The following is a 23,728-nucleotide window of genomic DNA, read 5'->3' on the forward strand; positions in this document are numbered from 1 at the left end:
AACACTTTGGGTGTACCTGAGAAACAATTGTTTGAACTTTTTTTAAGCTTTCTAAAACAATGTTACTTGGCATGAGGAACTGCAGACTAGGCAGACTAGGAAATAATTTTCTTAAGTGATAAATAATAAATGCAGAAAAGGTAGAATTTTTCTTTGGTTGAAAGGCAAGAATTCTGGCAGCGTCCATAAACCTGTGAGATTTTACCTGATGCATCAGTAGGAGTTAAAAGAGTTTCAGGCAATGAAATCTGCAAATTATTTGGGGTAATTCTAGCTTCTAGGCAATATGGGAGTTTTATCAACATTTAAGAGGGTCTATTGTATTAGCTCATGTTTTGCGGTCCTGTTGGATAGGAATAAAAAGAGAGGTGAGATTGTTGTCAGCAAGGCTGTAACATATTAGATTACTGTTTTAATTCAATATCTGTCTTGCCACCCACTGAAAGTCTATCAAAATCATACAGAAGATAGATTTTGAAAGTTTGTTTTGTAGTGTGCTTTTTTGTTTTTGCATGTGGTGATGTTTTTTATCACCACTGTGCGCAACGTCTATGTATTTTGAAAACATCAAGGAAGCAAGGATGGAAGTTTTTTTTTAAAAAAATCATAAGTAAAATATATGTATTTTAATAATAGTATAACCTACTTGTCACGTTAGAATTTTAAAATAACCTGTATGCTTTAAATTCATTTCTTTATATGTGAAAGGGAATAAAAAATGGTGATATTTCTTCCAAAATGACTGCGTTCCCTGCACACATTTTATTCATAGCTCTCAATTCCCTTGGTACATATAAAGCAAAATGAATTGGCTATCTTTTTACATCTCCCTTTGAATGTTTTCTAGTAACTCTGCAAGTTGCCCCTTTTTGTCTTTCTACTAAATAGCATTTAAAGCTTCTGGCACAGCTGGGCTTCAGTATGTAAGAAAGCTTTTAGGGTATTATAATGTCACTAGCCATTGAAGTTGCAAAATTTCAAACATCCAAACCCATCCTGACTTTGCTGCATGCTCCTCGTGCTTAAAAACTTGGGTAAACATGTATATTGTTGAAAGTATCCCTGAAAAAAACGGTGCTGAAAAGAAAGAAAGAATCGATGCTTCTTTTTAAAAGCTTCTTTTCTAATCTCTGTAATTTGAAACTAAAGACTTTGAACAGTGGGTTGGAGATTGTTCTGCAAGATAAATTCCTTGCATCACATAACCCTGACAACTCCCCACTTCCATCAAATTAATAACAAATGGATGAGAAGATAAGCAGAACTAATGGTGAGGTTACATTTTTGTGACAAAGGTTTATGGCCATACTGAATCTCATGTTCTGCAATATCCCTCCTCCTTCTCCTCCTCCACGTTGGTGTTGGATTTTTTTTTTTTATTATTATCAGATCTGAGCATTCCTGTATCTGAAGCTCTTCTGTGGAAAAGATGAATATCGAGTTGGACTGTGTGACTCCTAAAAGTTTCTGTGAACAGCTCTCTGCACCCCCAGTAGAAATGGCTGATTTTGTACAAGACCAGGCCTCGTCCTTGCACATTGTGCATCCGGTTTTACTCATTTGGTGCTATGTATCTGAACACTGAAACACGCTAATGTAATGCAATCTCCCTGTTTCGTTAAAATTGTGGAATAATTTATATAGGAGCAACTTCTGAATGTCATGTGGACCAACTCCTTCCATGAAGCAGAGCAAGCTTTTACAGCATGTGGCTTAGGGCCATGTCTGGTTGAGTTTTGAGCATCTCCAAGGGTGGAGATGCCACAACCTCTCTGGACATCCAGTTTCAGTGTTAGACTACTCATACTGTGAATTGCTTTTTTCCAAAATCTAATTCTAATTTTTTTTGTGTTACAACTTCTGTCCATTGCCTTTTGACCTCTTTCTGGGCAAATCTCTTTTAATCCAGTCTGTTAAATTTTCTTAATGCAGTAAATTAGCCCATCAAAGAGTAGAAGAATAAACCATTTTACAAATTACATCTACTATTCAGAGATCTGTTCCAAAACACACCCTTCAGTCCATAGTCAGCGGCCAAAACAACTGTATGGTCTGTAGGAGACCTTGTTTTACTATAATAGACCTCAGAGGGAATGGATAATTCTAGTTAAGAACTGTAGGATTGAAACCTAAAAATAATAGGCAACTGGTGGTTCTTCAGTACCTCTTCAGTGGTCAGGCAGCTATCGGTAGGCTGCTTGAAATGCAAAGGTGAACGTGGTGACCTCGTGAGCTGGATTTACAACTGCACCTGCAGACTGCCAGGGAACGCTGAGGAGCCACTTATTATAGAAGCTGAATAATGAATCCAGCTATCAACTCGTATACTGGTTCAATATATAAAATTTTAACTACTCAGGAAGTGTTTCTCCTTGCTTTTTCTCTGCTTTGGGTTGAATATTTTCTCTTTCTTTCCCCAACAAAAAGTAGTAGTTTTTAAGAAGGAAAAATGAAACATGTTATTAATAATGCCAGGATATTTCTCTTTAGAGATTATTTCAGAGAGTTTGCATCAAAACATGAAATTAATCAGGAGGGAAGTTCTAAGGAGAACTTTCCCAATTCAAACCATCAGAAGCTGCCATATGGACATGCATTGTGGAGCATGCTAGGGGCCTCTTGCTAAAATCCTTGAGTATTTCAGTTGCACAGGGAAGGCTGTTGCCCCTTTGGGAAAAGTGTGCTGCAGGGTATTTCAAGTGCAAGGTAGCTGGGGGCTTCAGGCAGTCTCATTGCATTTCATGGGGGCAACAGCAGTATAGCTCAGCTGCATGGAACTTTTTAGTGCTTACGGAGCTGGAAAGGTGATTGCTGCTTTTGGGTTCTCCGTGCCTGACCCTTTGGGACATAATGAAAGATGATAAATGCTTTTGCTGCTGTTATCCTGAGTGAGGTTTTTTTTTCAGACTTAGAAGCACACTGTTGCTGTGAGGTTTCTGCTTCCTCTCACCGTTTTCTCCCCATGCTTTTATGTATCAGTTGATCTCCATATCCTTGGAGAAATGAATGGTGGGGAGCCATGGATGGTGGGGAGCCATGGATGGGGAGCCATGGATGACCTGGACTCCTCGTCTGTGCCTTTTTGTGGGTGCGAAAGCATGTTTGCGTTTGGTGCAATGAACAAGTTTACATTCAAGCTCCTCTTTTTCATGTGATCAAAACCACTTTGGGGTTACGTGATGAAGACTGAACTGGTTCCTGATGGCAGAGTCTGTTGCAGTTCGACCACGTATCGAACATGAAGACCATGATTTAAGGTCGCTAAGCAGTGAATAAGCAGAGTTTTGCACCTTGGTTTGGGTCTTCTCATTCAGGAGTGAAAGTGAAATACTATCCCACTGATGTAAAAACCAAACCTCTAGCCACTTCAAGAAGTCCTTCTGGTCATGCAGCCTGCAGTCCAGAGTATGATGTAGCTGCAGTAGAACTGAACCAATGCACTGGGAATGGCAGAGAAGCTGGTCTTCTATCAGTACCACTGGTTATTCCTTTACCTCACCAGTAACTTGAAAATTAGAGTTTGCCAGATCCAAAGTTTCATTAAAACAAACACACACACAAAGTATGAGAATCCCTGTTTTCCTGGGGGATATGAACTGTTTAAGAAATACTGGTAACTCTTGTTCTTTCTTCACTTATTTGCTGCAACAATATTGTGAATAGCTTTGGCTAGCATGAATTTTAGGAAGAAATGTTGACTTCTGCTTGCATTTGTAAAACTTATTCCTTGCTAAGTCTTTGCTTATAGTTGTTGCTCTAATTTTATGCAGATCACTGTATTATTTCTGTTTTATTAATAAGAGAATGGGGAAGGAGATAGGAAAGAAGATATATCTACAAAAAAACATTCATTTTATCAAAGTTTTCAGTCATTTTTCAGTCCATGTCTATTTTGCTAAGAAGTTGAATAGGGCTTTAATATATTAAGAATGTAACCTAACAATAAGCAAAGCAGAGCTATTGAATTGGCCATTTTTCTGTAGAACAAAAAAAATATATAGTAGTTTTGGGGGATTTTGGTATCTTTCAACTACTACTTTTATTGAGTGAGAGGGCAACGAGTTAAGCACTCATTCTGAGTTAAGGGGTTGGAGGCAAGAGGAATTGTTGTGTTCTCCTAGAAGCTTACTTAATGTTGTTGTAGGTGTATAGGCTGATCCCCATCCTCGTTGACACCCTCCACTTCTCCCCAAATTCTTTAGATTTCCTAAAATCCCTAGGACTTTTTCTGTGGTATTAGGACTTTACAGGAATGCTCGACCCATACTCTGTGTTAGATTTAGCAACTGGAATGTTATGCTTTAAATGCCTGTTCCTAGGGGTAGAGGAGTTTGTTTACTGAGATGATATAAGTGATCCCAGTGGTTTTTATTGGCAGTGGAAGGCACACTGAATATTCAAAGCAAACAGGATTGATTTTAGAGAATACAAAAAGTAACTGCTGTGAAACTTGTAAGGCCTGAACATTTCTGAGCGGTTTTTCTTCTTTGTGATTTGCTTTTCAGGTGTAAACCTTTCTCTGTGTTTAAAGATACCTGATATCTATCATCTACTCTGATAAATCTAAAGAAAACTACTGTAAGTTTTTTCAAGAGAGCAAAGATGCTTCATCTGATGTTATATTTAGGTTAGCCACCTTTGCTTTTACAGTGAAAGAATAACAATTTACATTTATATTATCCTATTTCCTCCTGGGGCTTCTCATAAGCTTCCCTCTTATAAGACAGGCCTTCTAGAAATCCCATTTTCTCAAGCTGGGAAGGCAGTAAGGAGATGAAATTTCAAATTGTTATTTATATTCCTTAGGTAGAACATTAGAGCATTTTCTGCGCGCACTATTTTTTTGTAGAAAGCAAATAGGTAGTATGATTGTGGCCCATCCTTTGGATTGTTGTAAATGACAAAAAGAGATGAAGTATCTCAAAGCTGAACCTATGTGCATGCTAAATTTATATTTATTTTTGTAATATCACCATTGTTGACAATGCATTGGTCAGAAGCAAGTACTATAAAGTCTGCAGGCTTGCATATAGTACTCATAGACATGATAGGAATGTGTTCTTGTGGAGGGTAAGCCCCATATGTTTTCATTTAGATAGTTTTCAGTAAGCTTTTAAATCTTGCTAAAGACCTTGCTAAGCTTAGTTTTGAATGATCAGTTGGGAAACATCATATTTAAAACACTGCTCTATTAAATTCAAATCTTGTGTAGAGATCGAATCTGGCAATTATAAAGAAATGGGGAAAAAAAAAAGGAGTTCAGATTCAAAATATATTCAAAACTCATTGTCCTTCTCAAAGCTGTGTGATTGAAGAAACACAGTGTGGTGTTCAGTGTAATCATATTGTGTCCTGTGATTCCAGAAGCATTGTAACTAATGAGTCTATCCTTTTCTCGAAATTTTTATCATCGTATGGGTAAGCCTTGCTGTGGAAATTTATACTTGCCTAACAATGTATTTAAATTGTACAGCAATTAGGGATTAGTCTTGCAGTAAAACCTATACGAACTGAAGATACTCAGTGTATAAAACTCCTGATTAATTTTCAATTTTCTGAGCCAATTCTGCAGGGTTTTCAGAACCTGAAGACCTGCAATGAAGCACTTTCAATCAAAAATTTAAGTGTGTCCATTTTGTTCTGTTCACTTCTAATGATAGCGTTATCACTGTTTATTGAATGGAATAACAGTTTAGTGAATGGAATAAGGAGAGGCACGTCATAAGTGTATATATTCACAGCACCTCCACAGATCAGCTATAACAGCTCCAAAAGCACCGTGTCCTCATTGTACATGGGAAGGCATTTCCAAGTTCACTCCGACGTTCCAAGTAGACAATTTCTGTTTTGTTGGTATGCCACTTTCCCTTTGTCACAGTCTGTCCAGAGGGCAAATGAGTATTGAGTACCTGCTTGTCTTTTTGAGAAAACTTTCAGTTTGGAAGTTTATTACAGGCAAAGAAGCTTCGTTTCCCTGCTCCAGTCATTACAGAAACTCATGGAGTTGTCCTTAAAGTTGTTAGGTACACTGCTTTCTTTATGCAGTTGACAGTAACTGTTAGTTTGGGATTTCTGAGGCTAGGATGGAGCATCTCTCTTAAGGAGGTAAGTTGAAAAACAGTGTGTATGTGGTTTCTCCAAAGCATGATCAAGAGCATCTCTTTTAGGTTTTCTGCTGATTTGCCACTTTCTTCAGTGGTGTACATAGAGACAAGCTTCCTAAGTCAGGTCTTTAAGATAGTTGTCATATGTTAGGCTCTGTGAAAGCTCTACTCTGTTAGTATTATCTAAACTCTTCTCCACTGGGCGAATGTTTAACCTTTCAGAAAGTAAGGCTTGATTTTTAACCTTTATGCACCTGCTCTTGTGAACTGTCATTTCCATGAAGTTTTTACTCTTAAATAAATCTCACTGAACTAAGTGCACAAGCAAAGAATCTGATTCTACAGTTGGTTTCTGTAAGACAACCCCTGTCCTTTTGTATCTTGTACACTTTTGCACATTTCTCTTAATGAGATCCTTGCGTATTTTATTTTATAACTTCAGTCTTCCTGCTGGTCTTGCACAAAATAACATGTTCAGAAAGAGAAATAGTGGGGTAATGGATAACTTAGCACTTTTTCATGATCTGGCCTGCTTCATTTGTAGCTATTTAGTTGATCTGGTGTTTTATAAAACTTTTACATTCTTAACTTTGGATTAGAATCAAATTAAAAGCCAGCGTGAAGTTACGCTGCACAAAACGTCTTAACAGTCCCGTGTTTTTGGAGCTGGAGCTTTTAGTGGATAAAACCATTTTTCATTTTCTTGAATGCCATTCTAGTCTAACCTGCACTCCAAAATGAAATGAGTTTAGCGGTCTGAGTCCTGTCCCTGGTGAACAATAGTCCACATTACAAAAACACCAAACCCACACAAAGCTGTCGGTTTCTGCTCGGGAACACTCAGACCCAGCCAGTGTGAAGGCAGAATTACCTCACACCCTAGGGAGTGATTTTTCTAGGTGAAGATTGAGGTCATTCTTAAGGCAATAGGGAAAAGCGGATCTTGTGAAACTGGTCTCTGCAGCCGCCAGCAAGGGCAACCCCTGGTGCTGCTACTACAGGCTCTTTGTTTGCCTCGGTGACGAGGCTTTATAATGTGGGATCGCTCATTTAAGACCACCTGAGATGTATGTGTACCATTTACTCATGTAGTAGAATATGCAAACAAAGCTTGCATTTTGAGGAGATGTTTTTAGCAGGTTATTTTTTGGGGAAGAATATGTTAATATAGGTAAATTCCTGGTTCTTCTACAGAAGAACCTTTTTTGCCTTTTCTTAGAGGGCTGGGATGCCACTGTAAATATGTGAAGGTGCTAGGCTAGCCATGTGGTGAATATGCTAATTTCTGTTCATTAGTGCAAGACTGACTGTATGACCTGTTCATTAAGATGTTTCCAGAAGAGTTACTCTAACAGCGAAGCTGAGAAGCCTTAATTGACTGTCATCTTTGTGGCAAATGAATTAAAACTCAACAAAACAAAAATGCTCAGCACTTCTTTAGTAGATCAGTGCTTAGTTTTAGCTGTGTCATACTAGGTTAACATAGAAAGTATCAAGTTTCATTTTTTTTTTTTTGGTTAAAAAAAGAGAGTTAAATTTGTTTTCATACCAATAGCTATTTCAGATCAAAGCTATGTGAGAACATTTTTATTTTGGATAACAGTAATACAATTTAGATTATTTCATACTTGTATTAAAATAACCATAAGCGCAAATGAAAAATAATTTAATTACTTTGATTTCATCTGCTGTGTAAATAAGCCTTAAACCTCTAGTGATTACTGAGCAGAGAAAGCAGCTTAAGAAGAGAAGTGAAGAAGAGAAGTGGGCTATCTATCTGAATCTTCATAGAGCCTGAAAAAATACCTGGCAAGTGTAAAGTTTCCCATTGATTTCTCTGTGGTAGCTCAGCTTGTTGGGTGAGGGTCATTTACCACCTTCTCCACCCGTAGCTGCCCTGTCACTGAACACTGAAGAAGAGGGCATGGTAGGTTTGTACTCTGCTTTTGGTAGTGTCTCGCTAAGCTCTAGACTAGATCATATAACGAGGCTGTAACATTGCCATTGCTGTAGAGCTTGTTTCATGAAAGTCTATCATTCATCAGCCAGAGAGGTACATGTAAATTAATTCTTCCTTTTGACGGGGCCATGGAGAAGATCACTCTAAATGTCCATTCCCTTTTGTGTTTGTTTTTTTTTTTGATGGTGGTATAAACAAGGATTTTTTTAATAAATGTTCATGCTATCTTGCATACTTTTGGCCAATTTTAACCAATTTCAAATATGTCAAAGATATTAAGCCCAAGTGAATATTGTGCAAATTGGCAGCTGTGGAAATGACAGAGCACCTGATAACGTTCCCACTGTAGGGGAGGCTTACCCCTTACTTCACATGGGAAAATGATCCTGAGAGAGAGATCAGGGAACACCAGTCTTTTGATTCTGCTATTTATGGAGCTACTTGTTTATTCTTAGAAATCCTTTGAGGGTACTTCTGTAAACTGAGCATCTACTCTGTACAAAAGTGTCTAGATGGTTTGTGACAAGTGATGTATTGCTTTGTTTGGTTGTACATGATCACTGCATGTTCTGGTTCTCCTAGTATAATTGGTGTTTTTTTCTTTCTCTCCCCCAAGATTTCATTTGACCTAGCAGAATATACTGCTGACGTTGATGGAGTTGGCACTTTACGGCTCCTGGATGCTATTAAGACCTGTGGCCTTATCAACTCTGTGAAGTTCTACCAAGCCTCCACTAGTGAACTTTTTGGAAAAGTGCAAGAAATCCCGCAGAAGGAGACCACCCCTTTTTACCCAAGATCGCCTTATGGTAAGAGCTCGCTGATGCGTGTGACAGTAGTGTCTGTCTGTCTGTTCTCCCTTCTCATGTCTCAGGGCTGAAGTCATTTGGGTGTGAGATTAGAATGATGATAGAGCTAAAGTGACTAGACATGTTGAGAGGCATACCTTTATGAATTACTATATAAAAAGTATTTGCTGCCATTGCCTGGGGGTTGGAAATTACCATCTCACTTCACAAGACTCTTCATTCAGATCAGAAGTTGAGAGCTCTTGTACGGAGGAGGGGGAAGGGTGGCTCTTCCCTCACAAAGGATTGTAAGATACCACTGAAGTGATAAGGTTTCATGATTTTTGTTGCCTAAATGAAAAAACTCCCAAGAGCTCGTTTCTTCCGTCATGAACTTGCATTAAATTTGAAACACTTATTAAAGCAATGCGCATGGAAGACTTTGGTGATAAAGTTTCAAATCAATTTGAGTGTTAAGGCACCAGATTTTCACTTTTATTTCTCCGAAGTCATTTCTTTTATTAGCAGAGGTCACCACAGTGGTGTATTTCACACGCTCTGGATGTGTTAATTATATTGTAAAAGAAAAAGTGCTATGCTTGAGTGTACATAAGAAAACAAGTGAGAGAGTGCCCTAACACTTCCTGGCTGGTTCTGGGGGTGTGCAGAAAAGGAGTATTTTCCCCTTCAGCTGCTCTTTATTGGGCTGGATATTCTTTCCATATGAAATGTGACACATCTAGGGAATTAATCAAATTCTAGCACACTCCGTTGTTGAAACATGGCCTTCACCCTGCATGTAAGAGAGATGTGCATATGTGTCTGTGTCTGTCTGTATATGTGTCTGAGCTGTGCACAAGTGGAGCAGATGTATGTAACGTCTTAAATTATTTTTGTAGGGGCAGCAAAACTGTATGCCTACTGGATTGTGGTGAATTTCCGAGAGGCCTACAATCTCTTTGCTGTGAATGGCATTCTCTTCAATCATGAAAGTCCCAGGAGAGGTTAGAAAATCCATGTAAAACTGTTCCTGAATTTGTGTGCATCTGACAGGAAAAATGAAACAATGCATCCGCAGGTTTCATTTAAACTTGCCAAAATGCTGTGGTGAGGGTGTTTGACTTGAGGTAGCCAGCACACCGTGTTTCATGTGGCACTCGTGGCAGTCTCAGAGTCTGCAGTATAACAGTTTTCACTTTCAAGCACCATATTCCATTTTGTAGCCCTCTGGCTCTGAAGGGAGGCTGGGGTAGCTGATTTTGTGTATCAGTGCTCTCCAGAGCATTTAGGTGGGCAACTGCATAACAGATGCAATTTCAAGTGTGACTTGTACTCAAGATTTTTATTTGTATATAAACACCAAATTAAGGAGCATAAATAGTTGACCCTCTAAATTCATTAGAATAACGAGTACAGCCCGGTATATTTTGGAAACTTGTGGATTATTACCCTTACCTTCTGACAAGATGGCTTTCAACACATGGCTTTAAAATGCCTTTCTGTTTAATCCTTAATAGCAACACATTTTGAACTCCACTTTATCATCCTTTTTCCTCTTGCAGTAGTTTATGAACAATTAATACTGGTACTTAGTTTGTGAAAAAGTCCACAGTTGATTAAAAGTCTCTTATACAATGACAGCTTTCCTCTGCCCTTAAAATACTGTGACTTAAAAAACACTCTAAAATTAAACTTTAAATTAACACACACAACTGGATTCTCAGTGCAGAAGCCTTTTATCGTGGTCTGTTTTTAAATGAAAAATAAATTCAAATTTTACAGGAATGTAATCATGTAAATTATAGCCTGGCACAAAATATAATAATTTTACTCATACTTACAAGTATAAAATGGACCATAATTGCAACTGTTTGAAAAAAAAAAAAAAAAAGGAAAAATAGTCAATGTCAATAGGATTTAAATAGGGATTTTAGTGTTTGTGAGTCACAGCTGTAAAACCTTATAGTACACTGGGTAGACAGCATTTACAGTAAGTGATGCATCAAATCTTTGGTGGCAAAAGTTGGTGCAGCACTTCTCGCTGGAGCAGATGTCAGTATGAGTTTAAAAGAGAATCAAATTCGCTAAATTGTTTCATTGAGAAACCCTAATACTTTGCTTTCTTTTAAACAGTTCACTGCAGTATATCCGTGGTGCACCATATAAACTGATGTCCAAATTGCTGAGTTATAACGATGCAATAAAAACCACCTGAAAACATAAAAAATGGGGAGAAATGCAATGGCAAATACTAATCTGGCATGATTTCTTGTAATATTAAAGAGCTATAGGATGAGATGGAAATTACAGGAACATATATGATTTGTGCCATTTTGAAGGAGAAAAACTTCAGTGTTCGTTGCTGCTTTGATCCTTTTGACATTTGTTCCAGTTTTGATACTGCTGCAATGGAGTTTCCAATCCGAAATTTCATTTCAACACATTTAATATCCCTGTGGAAAACCTGAGTCTGTGCTTTGAACTCTCAGGCTGTACTTTTAGTTGTTTGTATGTGCTAGAGGAAGTTTTAAGCCCCATCTGCCATCTTGCCTTATAAATAGTTTCAGCTGATACCATTAGCCTTAGCAGGAGCACAAGCAGTGAAAGCAACTTGTAGCTATGGCCTGCTGCCATTTGCTTAGTGTTTTTTATGTGAGAATGTCTGAAAATTATAAAGAGAAGGTAGTTTTGAGGTTGTTTCTTAACAGCCATTCATCACTTTCCTGATGTTTTTAAAGACTGCAAAGGTGCTTTGGGAGGAAAAGAGGATTTAATTGGGTCACCAAATTCCTATGCAAAAATGATAATATACGTGGAAATTTTAATATATCTTATGGTTTAGTCTTCTTTTTTATTCTACTGACTTCAGAGATTGGAAATACGTAAATGAAACAATATGTGTTTGTTCCAATATTTTAGACTGTTATTCCAGTTGATTTAATGTTACATTGCTTTGATCAAATACAACTCCCTTTTGATGGTGATAATTTTTACACTCAAGCCATAACATTCAGGAAATCAGCAAAGAGCAGAGGTGTGTAGCAGCGCCACTTGCTCAGTTGTAGAGTTGCACTGTTCAGGCAGACAGTACACGATTTTTCCCCATACCTGAAGGGTAAATCATACCGATGAAAATCAATAAAAGCTTCCTACAGTGAATGTATTTATAGGGAAATCCTGAGAAGAGAAATAAATCCTAGTGTTTCTTGTAGGCAGGCATCCATAAGGTATATTATATTGCAAGGCAGTGGCAAAGATTAACAGAATGCATTTTTGGTACTGGTAGCCTAAGTGTGGACTGTGATCAAATACAGAGGTATTTGTATTTGATAAACCAATATTCATGGTGAAGGATGCTGAACTGAAGCAGATAGTCACTGAGTCTGAGCTGAAAAGACAGCTCTAGAGTTTGCTTTGTCTTCTCTTCATATATTGTTCAAGTATTTTACTTCTGGGGCAGCGCACGAGCCTAGTAAAAATGAGAACTGTCTAATCAAAGAACTGCTTCCTTGAGACTGGAATGTAGCAATATACATAATCAGCAGATCGATGAATTTTATTTTTCCTTAATATCACATCTCAGTCTGCAACATAATTGATATGAACACTGAATACACTAAACTTACCTGAGCACAAGCTGCTTCATCAATACACAGTTTAATTATATTGGTTCCATCTTTAACTTAACGAGTTAAGTGAAAGAGATTGGGAGCAGGTGAGAAGGTGTGAGATTATAAATTTTTTTTTGCAGAAATACTCTTCTTTTTTGCATTCTAGCTTAAGAAAATTCAAGCATTACCTTTGGATAAATGCCTCTACATAGCAAGATAATTAAATATTTCTCATGTTAGGCTTGAGTAAGTTGCTGCATATGAACCTAAACAGGAAAACAAAGCTCTTCTTACATCACCTTTGAGCCTTCAGTTAGTGCAAGGGAAATACACAAATAGTATTTTTTATCTTCATATCACAGTTTATCACTGCATCCGCATAATTCTTCACTGATATGTTTCCCTTCAAATAACATGTAAAAGGTTTGAAAAATAGAAGCATAACTACAACATGTCAACCTGGTGCAATACAATGGGAAACTTGGAAAAAAAATAGATTTTCTGCCTTACAGATTTATAGGGGAAACACTTCTGTTGAACCCATATTCTTCTAAGGACAGCATAGGAAAAATCAAACAAACAACACATCTTACTTCAGAATACTGATCCTTCTCTTTAACCTTCCCAATTTTAGTTTGGAAAGGATCTCCAGTAGTTAATCTCATGTGTCCTTTATAATGTAGGCAAGTCTGTGCAGAGTTCATAAGGGTAGAGAGTGCTTAAGTCTACTGTAAAAGGTTTCTTATTTTTGAAATTATGAAGACTTGAGAGAAGTGCTGGCCTTGAGGAGCTTGTTTGATTTTCGACTTTTACCTTGCTCTTATGCCATATAAGACGAATACAATATCCGGAGTAGCTCTTAAGATGTGACACTATACTGCAAGTCTGAACACTTAAGCTCGTTGTGTGGGCTTGCTTTTAAGTCTGGTGCTTCTTGTTCTGATATCCCCCGTGACTTAAAAAATAAAAAATAAATAAAAAAAGTCGCCAGTGATAAATTCCAGATAGCTTGAACCTGCTACCTGAGCCTTGTATCTTAAACTGGGAATAGTACACCATTACCAAATTGCAGAAATACTTGGATCCATGCTCAAGAGATGCATACATATGTAGCAACAGAGGACGTTATCTAAAATCTCATATGGAGTAGAATAAGTGGCAATGTAGTACTTCCCTTTCAAATTTTCTACTTAAGAAATGAGGGGCAGTAAGTATAATATCAGTCACTTTTTTTTTTTTTAACTAGTACATGTTTTTCAGCTCACACAAATCAACATTGCTGCACTGAAGTGAACAGGGTTGTGTTGATTTGTTCTGGCTGAGCATAGTATTTCAAGTGATGGTCTGGTAACGTCAGATGAGCATAATCTGCCTATTTTGGGGAAAAGACCAGTATTGACAATACACCTTGCTAAAGCTGGTTTCTTGGTTGCTGTTATCACTTTTTATTTGGGTATAATTCAATTGTTTCCTGGTTTATGGCCATGCCAAGGGATAGTGGGCTTTTCCATTTCTGAAGTTTATTTATTGTCTAAACATTATCTGAAAAGCAAAATGCTCTCTACAGTGCTAGTATGCTACAAGATGGTCTCTGTTTCCAAAATCAAGCATACAAAAGAAACCCTAAAAAGGTCTTCCCAGAAAAATCAGGGAGGTGTACATTAGGATAGAGCTGAACTATGCCTCCGTGGTTCTCTTGTGCAGCCAGATGTCGTAACCTACTGTAACAGAGTGTTTTTTCTATCGTGCTTCAGAGAGCCAGCTCCAAAGTCATGACCTGCCAGGCTCCAGTGGGTGATCTTGTTCAGAATGCTTGTACACACACTGTCAGAAAGCTGGACACACGATATTGTGGGGGTTTTGTTTGTTTTTTCAACAAAATTATGGAATACCAAATGGGGAAGCTGGTGCCCAGCAAGTTTCTGTTGGTGGTTGAATGTAGCTCCCAGTATTACCAGTGTGGAAATATCTGCCCTGTAGCAATATTGGAAAGGTATTTCAGTTCAGTAAGATGACGGTTTTGACAGTGGAAGAGTGAGGCAATTAGCAAGTCTAGTTTTCAGGAAAGCTGGGGCTCGATCCAAGCGTTTTTTACACCATTGGAAAGGTTCCTGTTCTTTTGTTGGGCTCTGGATCTCACTAATGCCTTTTTTTTTTTTTTTTTCTGAGTAAGAAAGCAAACTACTTGTTGACAGTATCATTTGTTTCTTCCCACACAAGCTCTTATTTTTTTGCTCCTTGGTTCTGCACAGGGTTTTCTCAAGTTTACAAGATGTGCCTTTGGATGTCTGAGATAACTCTCCGATTTGGTTAACCACTTCATTGCTTGCCTCATCTGATCTTTATCTGCTAAGATGTACAAACATGTACTGCATGTTTCCTGACACAATGCAACAGAAGTTTTGTTTTTTTGTTGTGTGCTTTTTTTCTCTCCAAGTAATAAATACTTTGCCTCCACACATGACATCATTGTGTAGATCATTCAGTAGGGAATTTTTGTTTGTCTGATACCAGCTCTGGTAAAGCAGTTGTCATCAGACCATTGCTGTATAGCCAGAGGGAAAGGATACAACTGCTCATTTCTGTGATCTCTTTCAGCCAGGAAGGAAATGGCTAGGTGTTAGATTGCAGGCTGAAGGTTGTCAAAGTACATGTAGCAAGATTAAAATGAAAAGAAATCATGATTGGAAGAGAATGGGGAGTGTTCCTTGCTTTTGTTGTGCAACTGGATCACGCTTTTGCCAGGAAGGAGGGGGTAAGGGGTTTCTTTGCTTGCTGTAAATGTGCTTGGATGTCTTGAATTTTCTTGTTATTACCTTTTTTTTTTTTTTTATTATTATTTTACAAGCTTTCAGTCTCCCTTTTGCCTCTATTTCATAGAGAGGGCAGTAGCAGATGCTGACATCTGCTACTGAATTTCACAAGAAATCCCTCCAATCCTGACAGTAACAGCTGCTCTTCTGCATCTCCTATAAAGAGATGTAGCCAACATCTGTCAGATTTCCCTTTCTCAGTTCTGTGACTGAGGTGACTAATTTGCTGGTGTCCTTACAAATATTCTGTGCAAGAGGGACTTGTCAACCCAACACCACTGGAAGTACTAAGGGCCCTCTTTTAATAAGTTTAGTGAAAGATGCAAGTATATAGAATTTTCAGTGCAAAGCTATTTATCTTTTATTTACTATACAAACTTCTAAACTGACAAGTACATCTGTATAGCAAAAGTCAGCAGAGCGTTGCTTGTGCCTTGCCGACTCCTTGCTAGATGAGAAGAATGCAAGCTGGCTAGTTATTGTCAGGGATCGTCTGCCTAGCATATTGAAAACTTGGTGTCAAGGTACCATGGCCAATGTAAGAGGAGTTACTCAGACAGTTGTGTACTGTGTCGCAGCCAAGATCATTTCACGCTTTTTAGTTTGCATGTTTCAACAGAGAAAGCATGCAGTGTCCTGAAGACATGCATTCTTACTGGCTTTTTCTCCCTGCTGTGAGGCTGATCCTGCTAAGTGATCCATGCAGGTGTTTTCTTATCTACACATGCAGTCAAACGTCAGTGGGGATAAATATGGGCATTAGGGTCTACTTGTACAGATGGATTTGTGGTAATATTGACCATAATAAGAGAAAATTGCCAGGTAATACCTCTCTGCTGTTTTAGCTAGGTGCTTGTGTTTTCCTATGAAAAAGAGCTGACCTTCCAGGATAAGTGAATGCAGTTAATTCTGATTTTGAACCTGATACTGACTGACTAGATAGTACTGATAGGAGCACATCACAATATGCAGGGATCATCGTGGGTCTGTCTAATTTTTGTGTGGCTAATAAGTCATCTTCATCTTGAGTTCTAGGCAATACTCATGTATGAAGGCAATGTAATCACACCAAAATATGAGCAGGCTTCCCTCTGTGAGCTTGGGTTTTGGAAGCAGTGCCAGACTTCTGATATGAGAAATGAAGGCTATGAACATTCCTGCATGTGCTTGGCTTCGGGCATCCAGGTTGTCCAGGTCAGACCATGGAACTTGTTTGAAATAGGAACTAAACAATCATGTAAATGAACCGAATCAGGATATAAATATATATTTTTCTCAAGTGAGTCACTGATAAAGGAAGATGCTGTGTTGAGCTGGACATTTATTGAAATCTTTTTGATTAAGTCTTATGAACAGTAGCTTGTGGAAATCTTTCTGATTTCTTAATTATTTTTTTTCTTGTCCAATACTACAGTGTATCCCTGGTTCTATACTTCTCTATCTGATGTACTTTTCTGGGGTCTGTCATCAGTTTATCTAAATAGTTATGGATATAGCTCTTACAAACTCTAAGTAATTTCTTGCCTGTGGGTTTAGACTTTTGGAACAGCTGCATTCGCAACCCAGATCTCTCCTTAAGCAAATTATTATCTTATCAGATACATCTTCTTGTCATTAAATCATGTGCTCCCTTGTGGCTTATTCCATGTTGAGAAGAAAGTAGATTACACTTTTTGCTGTTTCCCATGATTGATTTAACTTTTTCTTGTAATCTCAAAACAAAAACAAAAAAAAGCACCCACCCAATCTAGAAAACCTTGCCATGTTTCATTTCTCAAGTTATGTTAGCTGATAGCAGGGTTACTTTCTTAAACTGAGTGATTGTGGACTTTTTTTTTCATCCAATGAAATATCAACTCGAAACAAAACGTGGAAGATACGGAAGTCAGCAATGGGAAATGGAGTGGTCAGAGCATGTACCTCATCTATAGTGTTCTTGTGGCTTCATTAATGCACAAACTTGTGGCAAGGTTATTAATATGGATTACATGCCTGTTTCTCTTTTTCTTTTTTTCCAACAGTTTGCAAGTATTTATTGTAATTAAAACTGTTACCATATGTAAGTAGATGCTACTGTAACAGTATATTTCACTGTGTTCTATCTCATCCCTATAGAATGATAGCTGCTAAAACACAGGGTTGTAGGTCACAGTTAACAGGTTTCCCACAAAACCCTTCGGGGTTGGTCTTTGGTATGGGAAAACAAGAGAAACAACAGAAAATACAGTACTGTGTTCCCTCTACTTTCTCATAACTTTTGCCATAGGACATGTGAGTTTGGGAACCACTGCTATAGAAATGCTGCAAGATTTTTATTTTTGATGGAAAGAACTTAATTTCATGACATCAAACGTGAATAGATTGTACATGTAACGAAAGAATCGGCCAGCTAAATAACTCAGACCTCCCATTGACATCCTTTTTTTCTCATTCATATTAAAAACCTTCCATTAAGAGAGATTAAAGGTGTTTATTACTTGTATCAATATTAATCAATAGGCAGCTTGAGAAGATTTACAAGAAACTTAAAAAATAAAATTAAATAAAACAAAAATCCTGCGGTAATCCCAAGTCTAAGCAGGATGAATCTGGAAAATTCAGAGCTCATTTTGGACTTAAAAGAAATCCAGATGAAATGAGAAAAGTATTAGCCACACACAAACATTTTACTTTACCTTTCTTTTAAAATCTCTTGCAACATTTGATTTAAAAATTTAACACTCTGTGTTGTTTTAACACTTTTCTCTTTGCCACCCCACATCTTGCCCATATTCTCAGCTATTGGTAGGCATGTGTATATCTATTGGGGATACTTGAGTTGTCTGGCATGCTATGTACTCTAACTTACATTTGGTTTCTATTTGCTATAGACTTTAAAAAAGAATATGAGGTCTTCTGTTACCTTTATTGCACTTTCTAAACATAAATGAAAATACTGCATGCCTTCAAAGATCAGGAACAGTCCTTATACCTCCCAAATTCTACATAATTCTTGAAAATGGAGTGAATTGAAAATAATTCCTGGATGTAAGCGTTTTGTTGATTAGGGATGGTACCAGTGATACGCTTCATTTTACATATTTATACTGGAGTGCCATTGAATCTTGAGCCAAGCCAATTGAGCAACCGTAGTAGGCATTTGAGTTTGTAAATGCTTCTTCTGCTCTGCTTGGTTGCATAAATTAGGTGTAAGCTATTGCATACATCTGTAATTGCAAAATAGGCCATTAATGGCTAATTTTAACATGTTTTTCAGTAGCAATGGGTCTGTCTTTTCTCAGGTTTTTCCATTCATTTTGATGTCCTCTAGATGTATTGTAGGGAAGGTGGGAGATAACAGAGGTTTTCTGTCACCTGTTGGATTGGGAAATGGGATAGACTAGTGCTGGGAGCGTGTTTTGCTGTCATGTTCTATTGGAGTAGTCATCGAGGTATCATGGACAAAAGTCTGCCCTTTCTGAGAAACTAGAGAGTATGCTTGTACTTTTCTGTTTAGCAGGAAGGTGTGCAGCTATGTATCCTGGACTGTAATCCTGTTCAGGTATTATTTCCAGGTAGTGGTATGATTCACCCCATCCTGAGGAAGGTGAGGTTTTATTACTTAACTTAAATTAATTTAATCTCCTATTTTCCTCCTAAACATACGCCAGTAGTGAGTGCTTGAATCCTGAACACATCTGTTATGAATTTCAAAAGGAGTTAGAAGCAAAAATCGCTCTGACTTGTTGAAAATCAAATGGCTGTCATGCATCTGGGGTAGAAGGTGGCTCCATGGGTCTCCTTTGTAGCTGGTGTGTCCTCACAGAAATGCTAGTGAGAGTCTTTCGTCAGCGTGGCGTGGCCTAGCACCACAGTCTTGGTTCACGGTCTCCACTTACGATGCTCTAAAAGCTTTCCTTTTCTGAAAAAGTGTTTATGTTCTCATAGTCTCAAGTACATTTCTTTAAATCTTACTCAGTGCATCTTCAGGTGAAGATGCTACTGTGACTGATTCCATTAACTAGTAAAATGAGCATGTAGTACAAATAATATGCATTTTTCTTTAAACCTGTTTGAATCCACACACACACAAAAAGGTGTAGCATAGCATATGTTATTACAATTCTTCTAGTGTTAGGAGATTTAATGACAAGATTTTTTGTCCCCACAGACCATGCAGTATTTAATAAAAACATTAAAAGGAAGATTGGTGTAACAGTAACTCAGGCTGTGAACTTGAAAGTTTGATTTCATCTAACAACAACAGTAGGCAAATGCTACCTTTGCTGCCTAGTTCTGCTTGTGCTTGTGTTACTAAAGAACTGGCAGTAGTTTTTGTCATGTTGGTGAATCCGAGATGAATTGCCAACATAGTGTAAGAAAACTAACCAGTGAATAACAGGTCTTTATTAAATTTTTACTTGTCTTGTAATGATGCTTTTCTTAAAAAAAAAAAATCTTAAACTATACTTAAATGAAAAATAGTCTCTTTGTTTTGAAATCATGGGATTAAGCAATTCTGGGTTTGAGTTCATTAGGGTGCTGCAGTTATTGCACAACTTTGGTCTACTTGCAAGTAAGTGAAGTGTCTGCTGTCACTTCAGTTCTACAGGTTCCTTGTGGGTTTGGTGGTGGGGTGACATCATCTGGTTTACCGTCACATTTATAGACAATGATAACCAGGCATCAACACTCATGGAGGAACCCACAGAGTCATCAGGGAACGTTCATTTTTTCCAAAATTATCTATGTGTGTGAGTATGTGGATGATGCTTGCAAATGGTTGCCTGTACTTGAAAGTCTGATGAAAGAATTAGTATGTTAAGTAGAATTTGCTGTAAAAGCAGAATAAGTAGAATAATAAAAAGAATAAAGTTGTATTCATTGTCCAGTGTGATCACGTACATGAGGATTCATTCAAACTTAGTTGTTTTTACAAGTTAAAGTCAGGTGGCTTAATATTTAATACAAAAGATTTGGTATTGAAGAAGAAAATCTGAAAGACTTAACACATTTTAAAATATGCTTTTCCTCTGGAGTATTTAGGGAAAACATCAGCTTGGACACTGTTTATTTAGTCTTTATTGTAAAAGTAGAAATAATTTGGAATATTGAATTTTTTCTTTAACTGCACCTTTTTTACGGTTTACTTTTCTGGCTTGGCATAGTATATAGTGGTTGTGTTTTCCTGTTGTGGTGGTTTTGCTTGTTCGTTTGTTTTATCCTGATATCTTTTTTGGGTCTTGGTTATTGAAAAAGTTAGAGAACAGTTCCCCATCTAACCAAGTTATGAACAAATCCTTTTTTCAAAAAATCTGAGGCATTGCTCGATTATTCCATGCAAATTTAATTTAATTATAAAATTCTGAATCTAAACATACACTGAATAAGAACTGTAAAAAATTCAGATTCACATTTGTAGATCAGATTTATGTTTTTTAACATTTATGTGAACTTTCCTGCAATATGCCTTTCTGTCAAGAAAAGCTTTCATGAATATCTGCTTGTCTGTCCAGAGTACCAGATCTCTACCCCTAATTTTTTTTGGCAGTCAAGAGTAAGTTTTTGTCATTTGATGGACTGTCATTTTATTTAGTTTGCTGCTTCTTCAGAGTAATCCAGGTTAAAATAAAGGTTTGTTTTCCAAATGCACTTGCCCCAAGAATCCAAAGTTTCTGTTTCTTGACAGTGTTTGAACCAGGCTCCTCTAAATCCAGTATTCCTCTGTGAAACTGCCATATCCCATGCTTTCTGCAGCACCTTCACTTTCAGGTTTTTTCTTTTTTTTTCCCCATTATCCCCTGCTTGAATTGGATTAAGACATTGCCTCTTACTGTTCTGTAGCCTATCCGGAAAGAAACACTTATGCAGCCACATGATGCAGTAAGTTCTTTTGAATGTTTTTGCCTTATAAAACAGAGAGTTTTATAGCTGTGATCCTCCGAAAACTTACAGAGACATCTTGATGCTTACAGGCTCTGACTCCTAAGTCTGGTTCTGTTGTTTTTAAAAAGAAAGTTGTTGCCATCAAGTGAATAATACTGGTCAGATTTTCAAACCTGCTATTTAATAACAAGCATTCAGATTTTTCAAAGGGCTTTGAGGTGTACATATCGAAAGGATGGGTGCTTTAGAGAGTCCTTGCAAGACAGAACCATAATGGTAAGAAATATTTTTCAGAGGACATGATAATTCCATGCTTCTAAAAGCAGAACAAGTCAACTGTGTAATGATGAATGATGTAGGCAGTGGTTACCTGGAAGTGTTTGCTTAGCCTCATTTCCCTTTTACTCTAAAATAATGTTTGTGGGGAAAACTGCTAATTTTAATATATTTCACTTAAAAATGAAAGAAACATTGTGTTTCCTGAAGTGCAAGAACATGGACTTGTTATATTTGAAAAATACCAGTAATTGAAAAAGAAAGAAACACACACACACACACACACAAAAAAAAGCAAACAAAAAAAAGTAAAAGAGTGAAGAACAGGTAAATGGTTTGGTGCAGATCTGATTTGTATTTGACTCAAGTCAGTTCAGTGTATTCAGATCAATAATGATTGGTATGTCTGTATCAGTTCAAGCTGGAAAATGTAAAATTTGAAATGTAAAGTACTTATGATAAGGGAACTTCCTCTGGCAAATTTTCTGCTGAACAATTATTCTGATCTGTAATCAGAAGTATTTTGGTTTTGGTTCAGTTCTGAATTAGTTCACCAAAGACTTCAGGTGACAGTGCAGGTTCACTTCCCATTTTAGAAAAAATAGTTTAGAACAATTTTATATTTCAGTTCGGTTTGACTCTGAGGGAAACAAAAAAAAATAGCTTTTTCATACTTGGGCGCTACTTAGCTACATTGCACACTTCACTCTGCTTGGGTAAGCTGCTTTATTGGGCTGTAGCATACCTCCTGGCTGGCGTGCAATAGTACAGTGCTGCAGTGTCTGACTAACAAGCAAAATGGGGGGGGATGTGTTGGTTCGAGGGGAAATATCTTACTGGGATTAAAATGTGGGAATAATCTGTAAAGATTTGGTATTAAGATGAAGTGGTTTGAAGAATGTTTGTGTTTGTGTTTAAATCCACATGATGATGTGCCTGTGAGAAGATCAGGGAAACATGGACGTTAAAAAAAAGAGGGATGACATGAAAATCTGAACCTCAAACCTGAATCTCGAACCTGCGTTTTTATAACCTTGTCATCATATAGGCTGCGTAAAGAGAATACTTTGTCATGAATAAAATACTGTTTACTGAATTCCGTTGAAACTCTTGAGAATAACTTAAGAATTTAACTTCGTTTTAGTAAGCTGATATGCCTATAGTGCTGGCTACTTTTAAATCCCTCTGCAAATATTTTTGTCGTGTTTAAGTTTATTATTTCTGTATAATTGCTCACAATTTGATTGTTTTTTCTTTTTCAGTAATTTAGGGTTTTTTTTGTTTGTTTTCTATTGGTGGGTGAGATGTTAGGGGACATGACTGGTTTCTTCAGCAGCCTGTTAGGGGCTATGCAGAAACATGACCAAGAAGCACTTTTTTTCTGTCGTGTTACAATTTAACTATTTTAAAAGGAAACAAAAAAAAAAAAGAGGATTAAAGATTTAATATAATTTTATTCCTGTGTACTTCTAAAGGTGGTATAAAACTGATTGGTGTTAGCTGATGTGGCACAGTTCAGCTTCATTAAGAATCTGCAGAATCATGACACTCAGCAGCTCAAAAGGTTATGTTGCAGAGAGCTTATACAGTGCCCTTTTCCAGAACAATGGCACGGTCACTGTTAGTACTGTGTGTGGGCATAGGAAGAACAGATGAGAGAGGGCAGAACCATGCCACAGCACTGGCAAAAGGACACCATTGCCCTTTCTGTCTGCAACCCCTTTTTGGAATCCCACTCAAAGACATCAAACTTGCATGTGAGTTCACAGCAATGAATGCAGTTATTGCAGGGCTCAGTCCTGAAAGACATGAACAAACTTTACATGTTCTAACAAAATATTTAAGATTTTGTTTAAGTGTAAGAGTGGTCCGTATGACACCAGTGGGTATGTTTCAGAGTACGTGTGAAGTCTGAGATAAACCTGAAGTATGGAGATACAAAGATGTTTGCAGTCACCTCTAAGTACTTCTGTTAAGAAATAGGGCCTTCAAAATTTCAGTGTTAGACCAGTATCCTCAGTGATTTACAAGGTCAGGCTTTTATGTCCACACAGTCTAATATGAAAATAAAAAGATGTGAAGCAAGGCCACCAGCTTGACGAAAGAGGTTTCACTGTGAGGAATGCCCTTAAACATAACTAGGACACTTCAGCCATGGGGTAGGAGGCATTAAAAATATGACCAATCTAAAGTGGCTGGGAGAAGGTGGATGGGAAATGATGCTCCCTCTCATCAGTTCATTTGATAGTCCCTGGTTCTCATCTTGCCAAGTGACAGGTTCAAAGCAAATAAAGAATTTGACTTCATGGTG

General features: G+C 37.5%; 1 protein-coding gene across 2 annotated transcripts in view; it reads left to right on the forward strand.

Moving 5' to 3' along the window:
• The window catches only part of GMDS (GDP-mannose 4,6-dehydratase), a 413,573-nt gene that overhangs the window by 147,600 nt on the left and 242,245 nt on the right, over window positions 1-23,728 (forward strand). For both annotated transcript variants that reach the window (XM_040547996.1, XM_040547995.1), the window contains exons 5-6: window positions 8,681-8,873; window positions 9,752-9,856. In XM_040547996.1, coding sequence (XP_040403930.1) covers window positions 8,681-8,873; window positions 9,752-9,856 — 298 coding nt within the window. The remainder of the gene's footprint in view (window positions 1-8,680; window positions 8,874-9,751; window positions 9,857-23,728) is intronic.

This window comes from Cygnus olor, chromosome 2, assembly GCF_009769625.2.
Source record: "Cygnus olor isolate bCygOlo1 chromosome 2, bCygOlo1.pri.v2, whole genome shotgun sequence".
Taxonomy (NCBI): Eukaryota; Metazoa; Chordata; class Aves; order Anseriformes; family Anatidae; genus Cygnus; species Cygnus olor.